General features: G+C 40.7%; 1 protein-coding gene across 3 annotated transcripts in view; it reads left to right on the top strand.

Moving 5' to 3' along the window:
* fam49a (family with sequence similarity 49 member A) overlaps window positions 1–20489 on the top strand; it is a 30298-nt gene that overhangs the window by 8108 nt on the left and 1701 nt on the right. Inside the window, exons 1-9 of one of the 3 annotated variants that reach the window (XM_041064082.1) lie at window positions 4833–4861; window positions 9684–9739; window positions 15679–15758; window positions 18111–18232; window positions 18397–18502; window positions 19204–19340; window positions 19517–19594; window positions 19950–20066; window positions 20363–20442. In XM_041064082.1, the coding sequence (XP_040920016.1) occupies window positions 15689–15758; window positions 18111–18232; window positions 18397–18502; window positions 19204–19340; window positions 19517–19594; window positions 19950–20066; window positions 20363–20442 (710 nt within the window). In that variant the 5' untranslated portion in view covers window positions 4833–4861; window positions 9684–9739; window positions 15679–15688. Of the gene's footprint in view, window positions 1–4832; window positions 4862–9683; window positions 9740–15678; window positions 15759–16106; window positions 16187–18110; window positions 18233–18396; window positions 18503–19203; window positions 19341–19516; window positions 19595–19949; window positions 20067–20362; window positions 20443–20489 lie in introns of those variants that run through there. The other 2 variants (XM_041064081.1, XM_041064080.1) reach the window with 2 other exon arrangements.

The following is a 20489-nucleotide window of genomic DNA, read 5'->3' on the forward strand; positions in this document are numbered from 1 at the left end:
CTGCAGAGGAGGAGACTGAGTCAAGTGTGTGTGTGTGTGTGTGTGTGTTATATGTGATGCATGGTTTCTGAGTGAGAGCATTTCAGAAAGCACTTACTACTTAAAAACTTAACTTAAAAATGAACTGTGCTTGATGTATTAGCCCTAACTCTGCTAACTGGCAGAGAGTTCTTCACTGCGTATAGAGCGTTTGGAGAACGGTCAGTAGACCAAAACAATTGAATCCTGTGCTGGTATGTGAAGTAGACTGTAAGAGGCAGGGATAAAGGGCATCAGTGATACAGCAGAGGGAAGTAAGGCTGCCATTGTAGTGGTGCTGGGTCAGTTTCCCCTTCTTCACCCAGCCCACCCTCTGCCCTGGCTTCCAGACCCCCCCCCCCCCCCGGCTCCCCCTTGGCCTGTGTCCATATTAGGGCAAAACTCAGCCAACCTCCCCTCGAGCAGAGCTCAACCCCCCAACACGCCCTGCTGTCACATTTGCTCCAGCGAAGGGAGCCTGAGGGAGACGCAGCTCCCCTAACCCAATTTGAAGTCTTGTTTTTGTGGCCAGTCAAAACAGCAGAAGGATTTTAAAAATGGATGCAGAAAGCCAAGGTCAATCATGTTGTTTCTGTGTAAGAGGCATGCTGGTGTGTTTTATTGTTTTGTTTTTGTTTTATTTTTGAGAGCTCCAATTGAGCAGAGATTGTCACTTGGTAACCACTTCTCTTCAGCGTCCATAATAGTTCTATATGTGCATACATCCGCAGCCTGAGCCCAGACTGCGCCAGGCCAAAGGTCACAGCTTTGGGTATCAGTAGTTTCTTCTCTGCTTCTCTGAACGTCCTTCAGTGCAGCTGAACAGTTGTTCAGACACTTTTTCATGGAATTTTTACATGTGAATGTTCTTCAATGAGAACAAGAAAAAAAAAAAGTATGCTGTTATGTTACTGTAAAGACAGTTCAGTTTGGATAGCACTGGTAGTGAGAGACACTCGAGTCAAACAATTCATTTGTGCTTGCCAGTCATTTTCCTAGAGATTCCCAAACAGAAGTTATTTTGGGTCATTGGTGTTGATTTTGGTTTCCTTTGGTTTATACAAAGTTCCTCTCAGAGGAAATGGATTGACTTAACAGACATAAGAACTACTGGGTTAGCACTGAGTATTTTAGAGGTAGAACAGTTACACTTGTTTCATTGTACCATCCAATCACACATCAACACACAAATTGACAGGTTTGGATGTGCACACACTGGCTAAAGAGCTATTGGAGTTTCATAACAGGGTATTGACATGTCCAGGTTGATGTGTGCTTGGCACAGTGGAGAAAGTGAAAGATAAAATTCCTCTCCCTTTGTTTTGAAAACAGTCGACACTGAATGGAAGCTAATGGGCCATGGTTCTTGCAGCAAAAATAAAGACAGAAGGCACTCAAATATAAACAAACTAAAACAGAACTAAATGCACTGTGTCAGGACGTCATTGCGAGCATGCTGTGCTCTCTCATGTATGTTTGTGCACCTGCAACAGGGGGGAAAAAAATCTGCACTGCTGATCATGCGAGCTTGGAATGCAGGGCTAATCTGACTAGCTTGTTTTAGCTAATAGTCAACAACTGTCACACTGCCAGAGTTCTGCAGGGGGAACAGCCACTTTTGTATTTATGGTCCTCATGTGCCATGATAAAGCCTCTAATTAGACTGTCTTAGGCAATTAATCCCTAATTATTTGGTGTAATAAGGTGTACACAGAACATCCCGTACAAGGGAGGGGGAGAAAGAAAATCCAAATTTAATACGCAGACGTCTGAGATGTGTTTGCTTTATTGACAGGTGTCTCGGCCTGTCACAGTCAGTTGTGGTGGTTGCTAAACTGTCGCCCCTCTAAATCTTTCACCCCCATGTGTGAGATTTGGATTTTGTTCCACCAAAATGGCAGCAAGTATTCAACTTAAATCCAGGCTTCAAAAAATAAAGTGTTAACTTTTTTTTTGTAAACTGGATAATTTGTCTGTTTTGTCCCATAATCGCTGTCATTTTTCACTAGAGACCGAACTACGCTGTCATTACAAGTTTTTCATATCGGATTCTTTGCCAAAGTGGCTGGTAAATAAACTTCCAGACTCAGCCAAAATGTAGAAGCATTTGGCTGATGGTCATTTTCCTCCGTCTGGGATTTACTGCATTTAACTAGCACCACAAGCCTTTTTAAGTGTTTTTTTTTTTTAAATCAGAATATGCTGCTCAGGATCAGGTCTTTCTATGTCACGTTCATCATGCATCATGTTTGAAATATGTGTACCAAGGTAGAGCTAAGGAAACTGCTTCTCTTTATTACACATCTGACCTTTTTAAAAGGCTTTTGTTTTTACAGTTGCAGGAGATGCTTAGATAGTTACCTGATTGTGAGGAACCAAATGGAGCCACATTCCAGAAACTCCAAATCAGGTCTAGCTGGCTTGGGTTTTTCCCTGTAGAAGGAAAAAAGCCAACATAATTTCCTGATCTGTTATTATTTTCGTGTGCGCCTACGTCATAAATATATAACAACAGTTATATGCTGTTTTTTTTACCCTGGGTTATGACTGCATATTCAAGGAATCATGGTGATTATGTTGCTTGATATTTGTTGTGGTTTATTATTTGAGAGAACAAAACACCTTATCTGTCTCAACTACAGCAGTCATCCTATAAATGTTAAGTGAAGAGGAACTGTACAAGAACAATAATGATGAAGTCAAACTGAGGTTGTGCAGTTACACACATCAAGCTGCGCAGCTTTACCTGCATTAAAAAAAAAAAGGAACTTAACACAGTTCCCACACATTTCAGCACCTGTTCAGCCAGTTGGGGTTTTCGGTCTATAGAGAGTGAGTAGACTGATTCATTTCCTGTTCAACTGAGCGTCAGGTGATGAATGACAGTTGTCTCTCGCTGAAGAGTGAATTCTAAAATTTTCCTGTTTTTCATTTGTGGTTCCCTTTGAAGGTTACATGTACTGGTATCAGGGCGGTATTTAAGGCAAGAGTGAATACAAAGTGAATGTAGGCACTTGTTATCATACAGCACTGTCAAATCAATGAATCTTAGTGGTTAGTGATGTCCCTGTTTCCCCTTCACCCCACCAAACATCCCCAAACCCAGAGCTCACTGGGCTGTTAAAAACCCATCATCCATTCATCAGCTGTTGCCATGCAGAATGGAAGAAAGATACTCCATAGCTTTCTCACACACACACACACACACACACACACAAACACACACACACACACACACACTTATTCATTTACTCATGGGAGGCTTGCCATCTTCCAGCCCATTGAACTTCCATTGAGGGTTAACCCTTGTTTGAACCCTTAGAGGGTGTCTGTAGAAGGCAGATCGTCCTAAGCCAGATGTGACGCATAGCCCCCCTCCACCCCCACCCCACCCACAGACACACACAAACAGAGACAGACAGACTGCCTCACTCCATCCTTTGTCGCAGAAGAGGACAGGCTTTTGTCATCAGAGACACGTGCGCTTATGTGCACATACACACACCCAAGTTATCCCCTTGTTGGTTAACGTGAGCCAAAGGTGGTCTCACCTGGGGACTTATGCTTACTCTTTACACATATTTGCACACCAACTCCCCTTGCGTGACCTGGAGCCATGTTGGAAATGTGCATTTTCCAGCAGTAGAGATGACGCTCATTCATGTAAATAATTGATTTACAGGTTCAATCCCGACTGTCTGTGAACATCAACAGCTGTCACGCTATCCATGGGCTGTGCCAGGACCTCATGTCGCCAGTTTTATGGAGGATGTAATGGATCAGCAGCAGCTAATTTGACTGAATGGTCACAAAGTTCGGTCGTTTCACACAAAACAAACTGCACATCCATCGTACATGTCTCTTATTTTGGCTTATGCTTACACACCTGTCACATGTAGTAATGTATCTAATCATCTCCTGAAAAACACTGAAACATGTACATGGGGCCGGAAATGGTTTGCCCGTAAAAAGCTTTCACTTGAGATAGTGACGTTGTGTGTACAATAACTGCACTGGAACTCTGAGTGGTTGTCTGATTGCTGATTGAGATTAGCACGCGCTTGGCTGAGATTCAAGGAAAAAGAAAAGTGTTACACCTGTTAGCTGCTGGAGTCTGTAATGTTACTATCATGATGAACATTCTAAACTATACAGGACCATGAAATCATGTTTTCCTCCTAACCCTCTGCACTAAGGGATGTTTATAATTTTTGTAGCCTTTGCAAAATTTGAAATTAAGACTGTTTGTGGAAACTTAAATGTAGCATTAAGAAAACACTTTGTCTTGATCCAAACTGGATCATGGCCTGTTCCTCCCCCCGGGGTAAGAAATGCTATGACTGAGCACATGGAGAGACTTTAGTTCAACAGTATGAATCTCCTCATTGTAAAAGTCAAGAACCATTTTTGTTTTGTGCGCTTGCCTTTTCCCAAGAAGCACTGATGTGACGGCCTTGACTGTATTTTCTCTGAGCTAGTTTTCCGAGCGGAGCTGACTTTGTCTCTTTGTATTTCTGTGCTCGTCACTCTCCCATCACTGCAAGTGAAAATACACAGGATATAACTTCACTGAATGTGTTTCTTTTTTGTTGAACAATGACTTCAGTGAAAATATGTGCGGCGCACTACAAACACTGTATTCAGTTTGTTGAAGTTTCCAGTTGTTGTCAGATGGGTTTGCTATTGTTCACTCGGTGTAAGAAGTGGCCTAGTTGTAATCACGGTTTGCCAATGCAGTTTCCTGTGCCTGTAGTTTCCGCCCGTCACGTTGCATTGTGTTTATGAGTCATTCAGCCGCAGTGCTGGTGGTTACTAGAATCACAGTGTAAAGGAAGCAACGCAGGTAAGAGATTTAAGTTTGAATGGCAATTAACGGATGGCTCGCAGTCAGCATGAGCAGGACTGGTGCATGAGAGGAACACAAACAGAGAGTGCATAAGATCTGCAATGTTTACATAGTGTAGTTTTTGCTTTTTTGCTAAGAAAACCACTCTTCAAAGTGTTGTAGTGTTGTGAACTAATTTGCATTAGATTGTAATATGTACTTACTGATTTGTTGAGTACTCAGTGGTTTGAGGCTAATGTTGGCCATGTAAACACGCTGTGAAAACACAGCTGATATACGGACTAGATAAGAGAGACTCGTGAATGTTCGCTGTTACGGTCCATTAAACACAGTGAAAACTGGGATATGGAGTCTTTTGTCATCTTGTGTAAACTGTGGCTACAGACCATTGGAGTAGGGCTTTCACTGAGCCATGTGTGTGAGTGCGTGTCTTTCTGTGTCACACATTAATGCACCTAAAAGAAATCTGTACCTTTCTGTTTGTTATTAACAACAGTTCCCTGTTTCTGATGTTGCCTGTGCTACATGAAGTGAAAGCCTATTCCAGTGCTCTTCAGTTTCGCTCAACTTTAGTCAGTTTTGTTCTGCTTTGTTTATTCTCAGTTAATTCCCCTCTGAGGCAACACTGAGGTACCGACACAATAATGATGCCCTCTTTCTTTAGGTTTTTAGACTTTGTTTGGATGCACAACTCTTTTTCTGCAATTTCTCTCAGGATTTTTTTTTCTTCTCACCTCCATCTTCCTCCTGCAGTCTGTCACTCTCAGCCTCCACCCAGTGGGGTTGGCATCGTTCTTGCCAGGCATTCAACCACAAGTGACAGCTTTCATCACATACCTTCCCTTTTTCTAAACAGCAAACCACTGAAGAACAAAGGGTGTATGTGTGTGCCCCCTCCGGCTTCCACTCTGTCATATTCGTGTGCTTCCCCTCTTTTAATGGATGTCTCTGCTGTCACCATGGAAACGGATAGCTTTTAGACAAGGCCTGGCAGGCGAGGTGTGTGGCTATGCATGAAAGTAACTGTTAATGTTTTGGGTGTGTGAGTGCTTGTACGGGACAATGCCCCAGGTTAAGGTGGGACATTACCTGTCTATAAATTATTGACGTATGGTACTAACTTTTGAATTTGCTTTTTTTTTATTTGCCCTCATCACTTTCTCCAGACAGGTAAAATTTGTCCAGAGAAAGTTAATTAGAAATACTTCATCAGAAGCTGCTGTCACTGTGTCTCTAAGCAAAGGCCCTGAGCTGCTCCGTGTGTGGCTCTAGAAAACTAGCTGCTGCAGTGAGAAAACAAGTCAGATTTCATTTTTTAGTACTCTATCGCTTTGGAGATGTAAGATAATTAGGAACATAGAACAAAGGAAAGCTAATTGGAAGCAGTGCCAAAGTTCTTGCTCAGTCCCATTCCTTCAGTATCACAGACTGCATGGGACCTACGTCATGGTTAAGGTATTGTCCAGACCAGCTAACTAAAGCTACTTGATTGAGATAGAGAAAGATGCCAAGCTTCAGGGACCCTCCAGAGCCTGGCAGCGTAGTAGCTGAATAGATTATATTGTAATGGAAATGAAACCTTTGCACACATTCAGGATCTTAACAGCCATAAAAGAGGACACTAGACGTCTTCCTTTTCACTTGCTCAAAGTCATTTTCGATTACAGCAACAGCTCCACGCCTGAAGAGTCTTTATGCAATGAAAACGCTGATGTTTTTTGATACTCCTCATTTTCCTTGAGGGCATTTGATGAAAGTTTCCCTCCTTTTGTTCGAATAAATGAAGCGTTTGATTCCAACACATCATCTTCCACTGAGATGGAAAAATGAGGCACTCTTTTTGAGATGCATGTTCCTTTTTTTGAAATTATTATTTTTTGATTAATAGATAAGAGATTTCCTCATAAAATGACATTTTTGGCTGCCAATTTTTTTATTGTAATATAAATGAACTTTGCCAGTGCTCACACACATCACTGCTCTCAACAATACATTTTAGGGTTAAATCAAACCAACTACAATCGTATAATGTTATTCCTGTGGGGTCCCTGGAAAATTCCATTCCTACTCTCAAGTGACGTTTCCTGAAAAACATGTTTATTTTTTAGGTGTCTGGATGCATTGCCCTCCTCTCTGTCTGGCTCCACCACCTGCTAGGAAGATTGACAGATTTACTGACTGACTCATTTGCTGACTGGCTGGTTAAATGTGTGGCTTGTTTACTGAATGGGTGGCTATTCACCAGGCTAACACAGTGGCTAAATGATAGGCTGGATTGGTTATCAGTCTCTCTAGCTAACGGCTAGTTTTTTTTTCTGGAATGATGTCTGCTGGCTGAGTTCGTAAAAGGTCTTCCTTGCCAATTGAACTAATAATATTCAGTGTAACTGTGTAAATGAAATGACTGCCTGGTGACATCTGTCAGTCTGGTTGGGGGAAAAAAAAAGAAACAGAGAAAATCCAGCTCTGTTTAACGGTAAAGGGAAGCAGAGAAGTGAAAGGGAGACAGAAAGCCATGAGGGAAGAAAAGGGAAGGAGAGAAAGAGTGTATGTTGGATGAAGAAGTTGAAGTAGAGAGAAAAAGAGAGAAGTTGCAAGTGTAATGAGTGAAGTGGGTGTGATGATGAAGTGTCTGCTCTCATCAGCACTCAGTCTGTGCTGTCCACATGGTGTTTTGGCAAGCGAGTGTTTCCAAGAGGTCCAGAAGGGACACATGAAGTGTGTATGTGTGTCTGTCAACCTAGCGTGATGTGGAGGTGAAGTCTGCTCATGTGTCAGACCGCAGGGAGCTGCCACACACTACTATGCCCTTATCAGGAAAGTGTCCAGGGCCCCTGTGGGGCCTCCATCCATCCATCCATCCATCCATCCAACCACAGCATCCCACCTCTTTTTCCCTTGCTCTGTTGCTGTGTGGGTTCCACAGAGGGAGGGCTAGAGGTCAGCACAGATGGATGAGGACTGGATACTGTGACAGATGGGAAAGAAGACATACTGTATATGTGGGTTTAAATCTTAAATCTCTGACATGATAGATTGGATTGTTGGCATTATCTAAAAGACAAGCACACACCTGCATGTCTACAGTAAACAAAACATTTGCTTGTGTGTGGAAGAATTTGAATATAATAAGACGGATGAACAGTGTTTTCTGTCACCTGGTAATGTTCAGTAAGTTGTGTATATGCTATGCTATATGGAATACTGAGAAGAGCAAGACAGATAAATTGGTCAGGCCAATATGTCAGGCGGTATTAGCTTATTGCACATATACTGCTATTTGAAATTAAGTCATTTAGAATTTTCTCACCAAATAACTTGAAACCTCAAAATTTATGATGAGTGGGAAGTGAAACTCCAAAGGCTATGAATAAGGAACAAGCATAGTTTCTGAAGATATAATCAGTGCGCTAATGGAGCTAGCAGCTGATCTCAGGAGGGACAGTAAGTACCTGAGACATCAGTGACCTGGGACAAGGAATACACAGTAAATTTAACAACCTTGTGACAGAAATGAAGAGTTTGTGTGACCGTGTAGGAGAAGCAGGGACCCATATGTAACGGGTGGAGGGATGAGTGGCAGAGGTGACTGAAGGGCTCTGCACCTGCCTCGAACAGCAGAGTCCTGCAGCAGAAACTAACAGACTCAGAGTCCTGTACTCAGATAATTTACGCTAGCAAGATGCTGGTCAGACAGAAATATGAGCCACGGCATGTGGGGACATAAAACAAAAACATTTCAAGCCACAACGTGATGTGCAGTAAGATATAACCATCCACGAGACAGTAGAAAAACTCCGCTTTATCACAGCTGCTTATTTCCGTCCGGTCAGGCCTCTGTAAGTTTTAAACAACTGTTGGCCAAGTTGTAGGTCATTGTATTACTGCGCACCGCAGCAGTGAGAATGTGTGTTTAGACTACAACATGAGGCTGTAGTGCTGATGATGTCCTCTGTTGTTCATTATGAGAACTTCTTTCATATTTTAACACTGGAGCATTACAGGGTCATGTTACATCCAGTGTCTCATTCCACAGCAACAGGTTTTTTTTCTGAAAACCAACAGATGCTTAGTCGTTGAAGATTTGGTCCTGAAGTCCAACGACGAATTTCACTTACCAGGTGTTCAGGTGTAAATTGATAGTTTGCAGCTGAAGAGTTTGAATTAATCTCTACGTTAAGAGACACAAAATCAAAACAAAGTAGTTACAGTTTTTAGTGCTGCTTATTTTTTTTGTTGATAAGATGAAACTTATGTCAACATTTCAAAGTATATGTATGTAAAAGTATGATATGAATCTGAACAATGAGCCTCAGATAATCCTGTTGGGTTTTTTTCTCTTCAGCTGGGCAATAAATGTCACATTGAATGTGCATTACCTTTATTTATGACAGAATATGACAGTGCCATCTATTTATTTATTTTCTTCTCTCACTCTGGGGGAGGGGGGGGGGGGGGGGGTTTACTTTTCAGCGCATCCTGGTGACCATTAGCAGCCGCAGCTTGTCACAGGACATTTAATACTTCAGTGAACAGGCAGCAGACAGAAGCTTAATCAGCTTTATTTGGGATATAACAAGCAAGGGTGTAGATTTCGCTGTTGAATAATGTATTGGTGTGTTTTGTGACGGGAGGAGGGTTGTATCTGTTTGCTGAATGCTTGTATGTCAGGAGAAAAGGTGGTTAATGTGGAAAGCTGATACTGTACCTGTCTGACAGGTGTGTGATGTGCACGTGGACACACGCACACACACACACACACACAGGTTTCTAAAACATGCTGATTTTAAAACTTCTTTTTTTCTCTCTTCTGTTTCAGAGACAAAGAGAAAGCGGATGATATAAAGAGCAACCCAAGGTCCTCCACCAGAGAAGGTATATGACTCATTCATATACACACATACACACACACACACACACTTTAAAAAAAAAAAAAAAAGCTAGTGTAGTCATGTTTGAATAAGACCACACTCTAAGCTGCCACTGAGGCACATCAGCCCAGCAACAATGTTGAGGTTTAGATGATTACAGCAGGGATTAGCCCACGCTTGTTGTAGCTAGCCCAAAACTTTCTCTCTCGGAGGCTGCTGCTCTGTTAGTCCTCAGGGCCGTTAAAGAGAAATACTGAACCTTCAGTAGGAATTTCTCCAATGTACGCAGGGACAAGGGTTTCCTAACTATTTATGCTGGGAACTTACTTACCTTCTTACTTTAGTAAGAAAAAAACATGAAGCTGAATCTACAAGACTGTGAACTACAAATACCATGTCATACTTGTACATAAAAATGAGTTTTCCAGGTTGGTCATGTTTCTGCTTCCATTCTCCTCAGCAGAGACAGAACAAGATGTGAACTTCAGTTGCATTAAATTAAAATGTGCTTCTAAGCAAAATTCAGAGGCTGCAAAAGAAACTGTGAGATCAGCTGTAGGTATTTAATGGTGGCTCTGCTTTGTGTTTTTCAAAAAATAATTCAAAAAAAAATGTTCATTAAAGGTGTCCTGTGGAGTTTTCCTGCAAACAAACAAAACTCCTGTTTACATTCAGTGTTTCTCACCAAAACACAATGGCGTGTATCCTTGAGGTCTAAGAAACATCTTGAATTCATTTCTTTTCTCATTAAACATTCATTTTTTAAAATGACTTGTTTACATCCATATTTGCCAGATTGCTTCTTTACAGCCTTTGTTGACGCATTGCTATGCTTCTTATACATGTTCACATAATGTGATGTTGTCATGTTCAATAAATAGATAAAGAAAAACGGTGTTGCTGGACATCAAAAACTCGACAGGACGCCTAAAATCAAGAACTTGAACATGATTGAATGAAATCCTGACGTCTGGTATTTAATTATTTGGATTCTTCTCTGTAGGTTAACAGCAGAAACACTTTTGTTAGATCTGAAAATACTATTGACATCTGATATTTGCACTTCTCAAACTTTTTTCCCTCTTTCCAAAGAAAAGACCAATATAGTAATACCTTGTAATGCAATATGCCAAATTACATTCACGATTCAACAAATCATTTGGTTCGTCTCTTTTGCTCAGAGCATGATTTCTCCCTTTGCAGAGGTTGTTTCTGGCTCCCAGACAGCAGGGAAAGGCAATTTAAATGTGGCACTCATTTTGGTGCTTTAAATGCATAGAGTTTGCTTTAATTATAAAGTTCAAATAGCCTTGAGACTCCTACACGGTTTCACAGGCACTTTTTTTTTTTGAAGCAGGAGGAATGTTTTAAATTGAGGTTAAAGGAGGACAGTGGGGTTGTTGGGGGAGTTCCTGCTGCTGAGAACAACTTGAGCACCACACAAGTGTGATGGAAAGGCAGGTCACTGCTAAAGACCAACAAGTTGACTGTCAGGGTAATACAGAGTTCGTCAGCCTGCACAAATCTGTAACGTCACTTGGACATCTGGAGGGATTTGAAACTTGTTTATTTTTTAATTCCAGGGTTTTTTTTTCTGTCTGACAAAGAAAGGTCTCACTATAACTTCTTGTTTTCCTTTCGTCTTTTATTTTTTTTTAAATCTGAACTTCTTGTAAATGGCAGAAAGGGAAATACCTTTTGTATACAATACTTAAATGGTTTCAGTTGCACCCTCAGCACATCCTTCACAAAATCTACTCCTTTGGTGTACGATATGTGCTATTTCCCTTTAATTCAACCCATGTCAGCTGATGGTATACACTATGGGAAAGAGGAAAGTCAGAGCTTACGCATTTCCAGTCCAGGCTATAATAGATAAGTGGTTGTGAAAGAGAAACCGGTCAGACGAGAAAATTCCCTGTTCTAATTTTCCTTCCCTGTCTGGTATTAATATTTATGGGTAAAGATGGGAAAGTCTCTGACCAGTCAGGGGGACGACCAGGACAGAAAAAGCATATACTGTTCACTGTCTTACAGAATATAAACAGAGCAGCTTACTATTTGCATAATGCGCATTCAGCATGTATTTGTCTTTTCATAGGTTTGTCCCTTGCAGATATTCTACTCAAAGTCTTTAGTCTGCAGTAGTCCATGCACATCACTGCTAAACCACTGAATTACACAGAATTACATTACATAAGTACCAAATGAAGTTAAGTTTCAGCTCTCTCTGTACACTCTCATGCGTAGTCATCCCTGCACTCTCAGGTCTCTGGTGGTCTCCCTCTCTTTTTTATTTATTTTGTCTAGTCAGTATTTAAAGGTTGTTAATAACTTAAAATTTAATTCCTATCCCATCTCCTGGCCTGTGTTCAGCTCGGGTCAGGACGAGGATTTTGAAAGCGGGTCAGGTGATGTGCCTTAAGCCATTCAGATGGAGCATCAGTGTTGGTTTCACCCAGTTATTAAGGGTTTTACCAGCAGATCTGTGAGCAGGATTAGAAAGATGGAACAAAACTTCTTTCACAACTCTTTTAGAGTTTAACTGCGAATGAGTGTTTCTGTAAGTATTTCATGCATTTATCAACCTTTCTGAAAGGATGAGACAGGGTTAAACCATATCTGACACTATTAAAATCCAATTTCAGTTCTCATTCCAAAGAGTTATTACCATGTGTTGTCCTTCATTGTTCACTGTAGACTGTTTTTAACAGTAGACTCTTTGATGTGCCATTGTAGGAAAAGAACGGATGTAATTGATAACATTAATTACGGCTGCATTCCATTCAGGTGTGTCAGTTCTGACTGAGACACTTAATGGGACCTACCCTTCCTAGTATCATTAGTAGCATCTGTGCTTTTCCTTCTGTGACAAGTGAAAATATGTGTTGTGAGAAAAAGCATTGACCTTATAGATCACTGTGTAAAGTCAATGCAGAAAATCCAACTTCAGTCTTTTGCTCCAGTCAGCCTCAATTGTTGCAGTGGCAACAAACCATGTATAGTACATTGCCTTAAGTAAGTAAACAGGAGCACAGAGTGTGGATGGTTATGTATGCACAGTTTTACCGTGTGTTTTTATCATGTTTTGTATCTTTTACCCAATTAGCATAAATAGACTGAGGGGTATTAAGTTCTCTCAGACAAAAGCAGTTCTCATTGTCTCTGTAGTTCTCTCACTGTGCATTCCTCTGAGTATACATTTATAGCTTGTTTAGTGTAGAGTCCTGCTGATGGTTTGTTTCATTTACACCTTGGCTTCTTGAGAGAAAAGAAATAGTAGAGAAAGCTGCTGGATCTGGTTTGTTTACCTCAGAGGGGAAGTAAAGCACAAACGTAACTGCAAGTTAACTGTCACAGGACATTATTGGAGGCTTGTATTTGCATACACATTGGCATGTTTTACTTGCTTAAAGTCTGGTTAGTTCATGTGTAAGTTGGGTTTTTGCACTGTTGAGTCTGTTTTTTGGTTTGTTTTCTTACATCCTGCATCACATTACAAAAGCTGGAAACCTAATTTTTGTGTTGCCTGCACTTTACTAGATCTGGAGACAGTCGTCACAGATGTTTTATTCTGCTCAGCGTGTTGCTCTGAATCATTGCTTTCTTTGTGAACAGTAGCTGTAACATACCAGAATGCAATTCAGCTGCATTTCAAGTGACACCACAATCACAGACATTCCCCAGTGAGCACAAGCCAGCTGGTTTACTAGCAATGTTAATATGCACACACGTGCATGCACACACACACCCATGACTCAAAGCCATAAAGCTGTTCTCTGGAGGTCGTTAAAAGTGATTCTGGTGTAGTTTCGGAAATGACAAATTAATAATATCCAACAATGTAGGAATGCATGAGATTTACCTTAAGGCATCTCTTAAAAAACTGAAAGTTATGAGATTTTCTCTGTTACAAACTCTCTGTAATGAATGAAACAGTCCTTAAAATACCTTGAATGAAAAGGCATGTTAAAGCAAGCATTGCTTTCGTTTTCACTGGACCTTGATTGTATCTTGGTCTGTGGTCGCTCAGAAAAAGAAGCCGCTTTAGATGTAGTCGTCTCTGTTAGAGCTGGCCGTCAGTTTTAATACTTAACTGGTACCTGAAGGAAGCATATTCATTGTTTGGCTGGAGATTAAGGCGAGTGAGATTGTTGAGGAACTTGTTGTAGCCGCGGGTTAGGATTCACCCAGAAAAAATACGGCTTCTGCAGCACATGTACCAACATGACACCATTACAGCACAACGTCTATCCTTGTCAGTGAAATGTAAAAAATAAACCAGCACTGCCCCCTTCTGGTATTTTTTGTATTTTATCAAGTTTTGAATTGTAGCTGCATGAAATTGCTAATCAGACACATTACAAGGTTTATGATCTCTACAGAATCGAAGCTTTAACTGTAGGATCAGTATGTAGACTTATTTTTTATCCGGACTGTCACATATGTATGAATTTATGAAGAGTGCAAGATGAGGAATGAATGCCATGATTGAAAATGGTCGACAGCTTGCTGGAGGCTGTGCAGAGAAATGCAGTGTGATTATCATGTGCACACAGTAGCACAGTGTCTCTTTTGTTGTCACTTCACACTATGACTTAAGTCGAGGAGAAGCTGGATCTCTGTGTGTGAGGAGAAAAGACTGTGTGCTCTTATGGTTTCTCTCTGAATCTGCAACTACTGATTCATTTACATGTCCTAAATAGATTGACTGACTTTTTTTTTTAAGACTAAGTCTGTTTTTAGAGTACATCTGGAGTTTTTTTTTTTTTTCATTCAAATAACAACTTTTGTTTCCCACCCAACATGAATGTAACATCTGGTTAAATCTTTTGAACCCAGCAAGGTCATACTATTCCCACTTGTATCCCCGTGACATATTGTGACGTTCTCCCTTTTACCGTAATCATGGCCTCATATCTATTGTAAGTCTAAGGCCTGCTGTGATTACAGAGTTTGTGACCACCCTCCGAGGCTGGGGAGGTAGCCTTTTCTGAGGAAATTGCTACCTACCCACTGCCTTTTGCCGCCAATAAAACCTTTATAGAGTGTAACTGCCATTTAGGACTGCATCCCTGTGTTTGGTCACGTTTAGAAAGGCTTGAATCCAGAAGAGTAGAGAAACTGGTTCAGAACCTCAGGAGTTTTGTTCAGTGAGGGTGGGAGGGAATTTTTTTGCTTTTTCAGCCTCTTTACTGACACACACATGTAGTACGTACATACTCACAGCTGCACAGTGTGAATTCAGCTTGTACACAAAGCATTTTAAATGTCAACAATTTCATTTTGTCTTGATAACTAATCCCTGCTGTGTGTGGACACATTCTGATGGACACACAAATTATTAATAGTTAGAAATACATTTCCCCTTCAGTTTCATTTGTGTGAAGTGAGGTGAGATTATTTTAAAAGATTACGTCATTGATTGAAAAGAATTGACCTCACACAATTAGTTGAGTAATCAATCAACAAAAAATATTTAAAAAATATTCATCTTAGAGTAATATTTTAAACAAAAATACCTAAAATTCCGGTTTTTGCTTGCTGGGTTTCTTCTGCAACGTACATGCACATCAAGAGTCCTCTAACCATGCCTCAGTGTTTAGACAGGGCCATAATTGAATTCAGTCTATGCATCTGTTGCATCTAAAAGATGACACAAGCTGCACTTGAAGGCATCAGTTGAACACTTTGGCTTGTGGTTTGCTCGTAGGATCAGAAATATACCCATGTTATAAACCTTCAGGATCCAGAATACCTGCATTAACCTGGGCTGAAACAGAACCTACATCATTTAAAAATTCATAACTCAACTTGCTAAGGTTATCATTGTCTCTGTTATAGTACAAAGTTAGCTACACACTGAATGTATTTCGTGTCATATATACATGTATTCATGTCTTTTTGTGTCTCCTGTTTTTACCATTGTATTTTGACCATCAGGTTTGCTGGAATGGGTAACCTGCTAAAAGTCCTAACAAGGGAAATAGAGAACTATCCACACTTTTTCCTGGACTTTGAAAGTAAGTCTGGCCGAGGAGTGGAACAAAGGGAGAAAAGATGGATGGAGAAAGAGATGTGGGGAGGGGTGGTGCGGTGGTGTGGTGGTGGTGGGGTGATGGGGCGACCGGCTCAGCTGTTTCCTTTCCGTCAGCAGGTCTCTGCTCCCGGTGATGAAGCCATGAAGGAGTCTGCTTATGCTCCTATCTCTTCTCCTTTGCTTTTTCCCTTTCTTTTTCTTCCACTCAGTCTTGACCTCCTGCTATTTCAGCTCTGATCTCCCGTCTCCGTTCAAATAACGTTTTTGATGACTTTTTAACATCACACATACTTTTCTTCCTTTCTCTTTCTTTCTTTATTCTCTCTTGCAGAAACCAAATGGGGAATCTGTTAAAAGTGCTCACTTGCACAGAGCTTGAACAGGGGCCAAACTTTTTCCTTGACTTTGAAAGTGAGAAGAGCTTATGCCTGTCCTTCTGCTAGGCCAACCCTCCCCTCCATATCCCTAAATTCATTTTTCCTTTATACTCTTTGGCTGCTCTCACTGGTCAGGGGTCAGCCTATTCAGCCTTTGAACAGTTAACCTTTCCCCTTTCGATTTTCTAAAGCTGCCTCTGAAGGCTGTTATTATAATTCATGATTGATTTCAGTATGGTTTTAAAATCTATTCTCCTAATGCCAAGTTGAAGAAGAATGGAGCTGACCCTTGACCTTTGCTGTCTGTTTTTACTAACTTGTCTGCATGCATGACCCTGTAGGTTCACTTACAATAAGACACATCTGATGCATATGTATGTGGCATAATGTAATTACTAACACATTACTGATCGGGTCCCATATATAGTGGATTGAACAATGTTTTATCTACATTTAGTCTCATTTCTCTTCCTGTATAGTCATGTTATTTATAGTTACCATTAAATGTTCTGATCAGTATTCGTTGAATATGTGAACACTGTTAAGGTGGAATCATTCCTCCACCTTTCATCACTGCAGTAAAACATTAAATCAGCTACATTACTGCCCCGCTACACATAAAATAGACTATTTATCTCATTTTTAACACAGCAATTATATCTGCTTTTTCCAAAACCTTCCACAGAAAAAAAACAAAACAAAAAAACACAATACGCCTCCGCTGTTGCATTTCAGCCGCACTCACAATGTAGCCAACCTCAGGCTTTGTTTATTCAGCAAAGAGGAAATGATGGGAGTGGAAAGGGTTTTGAAATGCAAAACAGACCCCAGACACAGAGTTTTAATGTTAGTGATGCTCTATATTTAGAGCTGTTGTTGTACAGTTTGACTGTCTGTGGCCATGATAGCCAGTAAAGCCTGTATTCTGAGAATCTTAGTTGCCTGCAGACACTGTAAAATTAAAATGATGTGTTGTATTACAGAACTCACATTAGCTCACAGAATTAAAGTCCTTATCAAGCCATATTTACTGTAGTCTTGCTATGACCATGCAGGAAATATAAAAAAAAAAGAAACTTGCAATGAAATCATTCTTTTCCAGTAAAATGCCATGAATATTCTGATCCAGGCTTTTTAAAACATCTGTTCATTTTTTTTTTCCACGGCTCATTAACATGGTTCTACTGCAGCTCCATGTCTATCCAGGAGTTTGCTGCAGCATGCTTTGGATCAAACTGTCTGCAAATGCACTTACAAATATTTCACTCTGGTAGAACATTTACAGTTTATAACATATACTGTATACGCCCGTGCTAGTTCTTTTACTGTCAGCTTTCATACATTTCATACAGAGTTCTGTCTTATCAGTGTAGTTATGATATGCAGCAGATGTGTAACGTTTGGGTTTTGCATTCCAAATTAAAAGCGTCCCTGTGGGTGCTCAGGGCAGCAAATGTTGGCAGCTGACTGTTGAAGGACTTGATGTGGATATACTATATGTGCTGAAAATGTTAACTTAAGTGAAATAATGTTTTTAGTTTTGACCCACACACACAGTTACACTGAATGTTTTTGCTCTGATGAGTCCAGTTTCAGTGACAAAAACATTCAGCACACATGCCTGTGTTCTCCCAGTGAGTGTTTCATCATTAGTAAAAATAATGTCATTATTCCTTATTTAAAGCCATTTCACATCAATGAAAATTGAATGTGTGTTGTAATATAATGTTAGACTAGAAACAAAGAGTTAATTAAATCTGTGAGTTCGATATTTGTAAAATTGGAGATCACTCAAGGACTGATTCTTGATGTGAAAAGGCAAGACTTCATAGCTTTGTGATGTGTTTGCATTGTCAGACAGCTAGCTTAGCTAACTGTTCTGATGGTATGTGTTTGTGTTTTGTTGTGCGTGCGCATGTGTACACGTATGCACATGTGTGTGCATGTTTGTCTCTTAGATGCACAGCCGACAGAAGGAGAGCGAGAGGTATGGAACCAGGTGAACTCAGTCCTCCAGGACTCTGAGAGCATCCTGTCTGGCCTGCAGGCATACAAGGGAGCCGGCCAGGAGATCAGAGATGTAAGGAACACACACACAAACACAAAACCCATTTAATTTTCTAAACAGCATGCAATATCGGTGCTGTACCTGGTCCTTAATGTTGTTGAGCATTATAACACTAATCATGGATGTTTTCTGACGTTATCCTGTTTTGTTTTGTTTTGTTTTGTTGTTTGGTTCAGGCGATTCAAAACCCCAACGACTTCATGCTGCAGGAGCGAGCGTGGAACTCCGTCTGCCCGCTCGTCATCAAACTCAAGAAGTTCTACAGTTTCTCTCTTAGACTAGGTATGATCACAGCACAGGACAAAATGTCTTACCTTTCTTTTATTTTCAGTGGCAGGATGATCATTTCTACTTTGAATGAAAGGTCATGTCATAGACAGAAATGTTTAATCTCAATGATTCACTGCCCAGGCTAAACAATGGTAAAATAGTGTTCGAGAAGGTTTGACTTCTATAACACACAGGCTGCACAGTCACTGACTTTAAAACTCATCCAGATAGTATTTACACAGGGTTTGCATAACAGCCGGTCTGAGGTTATGTGCTGTTCTGTGTACTGTCCTGTCCCATTCAGATGAGCAAAACACACTCACTCACTCCGTCACTCGCTCATCGCTCATCGCTCACTCAGCTTCCAGTGGTTGCTGATGTAATTCCAAAGATAGAGGATATGCGAAATAAAAGGTTGTCTTGTAATACAGCTGATATCATGAAAGTCTATGATAAAGAAGAACTGAAACTAAAATCATGTCAAATAAAAAAATACGTTCACTACAAAGTGAAGTTCTCTCCTTCTCTTCTGCCTAAAACATGAATGTGCAAATAAATTCAGAACTGGAAGAGTTTTTCAGGGTTTGCAGGAGAAATCTAACACCTACACAGCAGCTGACGTCTTATCTCTGTGTGTGTGTGTGTGTGTGTGTGTGTGTGTGTGTGTGTGTGTGTTTGTGTGTTTGTGTGTTTGTGTGTGTGTCTGCCTGCAGAGGAGGCTCTGCAGAGTTTGTTGGAGTCCCTGACGTGTCCACCCTTCACGCCCACTCAGCACCTGGAGAGGGAGCAGGCTCTGGCCAAACAGTTTGCAGAGATCCTCCACTTCACTCTGCGCTTCGATGAGCTCAAGGTCTGCTGGAAAACACTGAGTGGCTCATCTCAGTAACACACACAGTCTTAGTCACTCTTCCCATATTACTTCAGTTAGTGACACATACGCATACAGTGTACATGTATGAAATACTGTGTTGGTTCTGTTTGTTCAACACTGGTGTCTAAATGTGTTGTTGGCCTGTTTTCATTCAGATGAGAATTCCTGCCATTCAGAACGACTTCAGCTACTACAGAAGAACTATCAGTCGAAACCGAATAAACAACATGAATGTGAGTTGTCCAGACATTATATTAGCTGAGATCTACATTAGCTGGCAGTAGGAAGACGGCCATCTTTTTTCCCGGGGTTCTCAAATTCACATATTTGCAGTGACATAAAAAAAGAACATGTCCACTGTCTTTTATGTCACGTCAGACCCCAGATGTAGGCCAAACTGATCACATCGGTGGTACTGTAGTATTAAAAATGGAACTGAGGTGAAATAGTTAGAGCTACTTTTCCTGCAGTGTATTGATGTTCAGTAAATATAAAATAGATTATCATGCCAATCCTCATTGGGAAATTTAACACCTCCTACGCTGACATGTCTAAGTCGTCTGTGTCCGTTTGCTTCTGAACCTGAAGTTGGACATTGAGAATGAAGTCAACAATGAGATGGCCAACAGGATGTCTCTGTTCTACGCCGAGGCAACACCCATGCTGAAAACACTCAGCAACGCAACCACAAACTTTGTGACAGAGGTGAGAAAACCATTTGTTGGATAACAGTGGTTGTTACTGTGTCAAATTTGTCACACTGGCAGTTTGAAATTCTGCTGTTAGTCTTGTTCCATCTGTCATACTTCACACATGTATAATTTAAGAGAAACTAATATTTGTTGCATTCATTGTCATAATGCTGGACCTCTGACCTCCCTCACTGAATGAGGGAAACACATCTGTGCTGAATTACATTGCCGAAGCATGATGATTTAAGAAATGTATGTAATTTTTTTAAATGATTAATGTTTAACGTCATTGGTTTGTGTGCTCTGTAGAATAAGACTCTTCCACTGGAGAACACGACAGACTGTCTCAGCACTATGGCCAGCGTCTGTAAAGTCATGCTGGAGACACCGTGAGTTACAGTGGTTTGCTACACACACATGCACACACACACACACA

Source organism: Toxotes jaculatrix, chromosome 19 (genome assembly GCF_017976425.1).
Source record: "Toxotes jaculatrix isolate fToxJac2 chromosome 19, fToxJac2.pri, whole genome shotgun sequence".
Classification (NCBI taxonomy): domain Eukaryota; kingdom Metazoa; phylum Chordata; class Actinopteri; family Toxotidae; genus Toxotes; species Toxotes jaculatrix.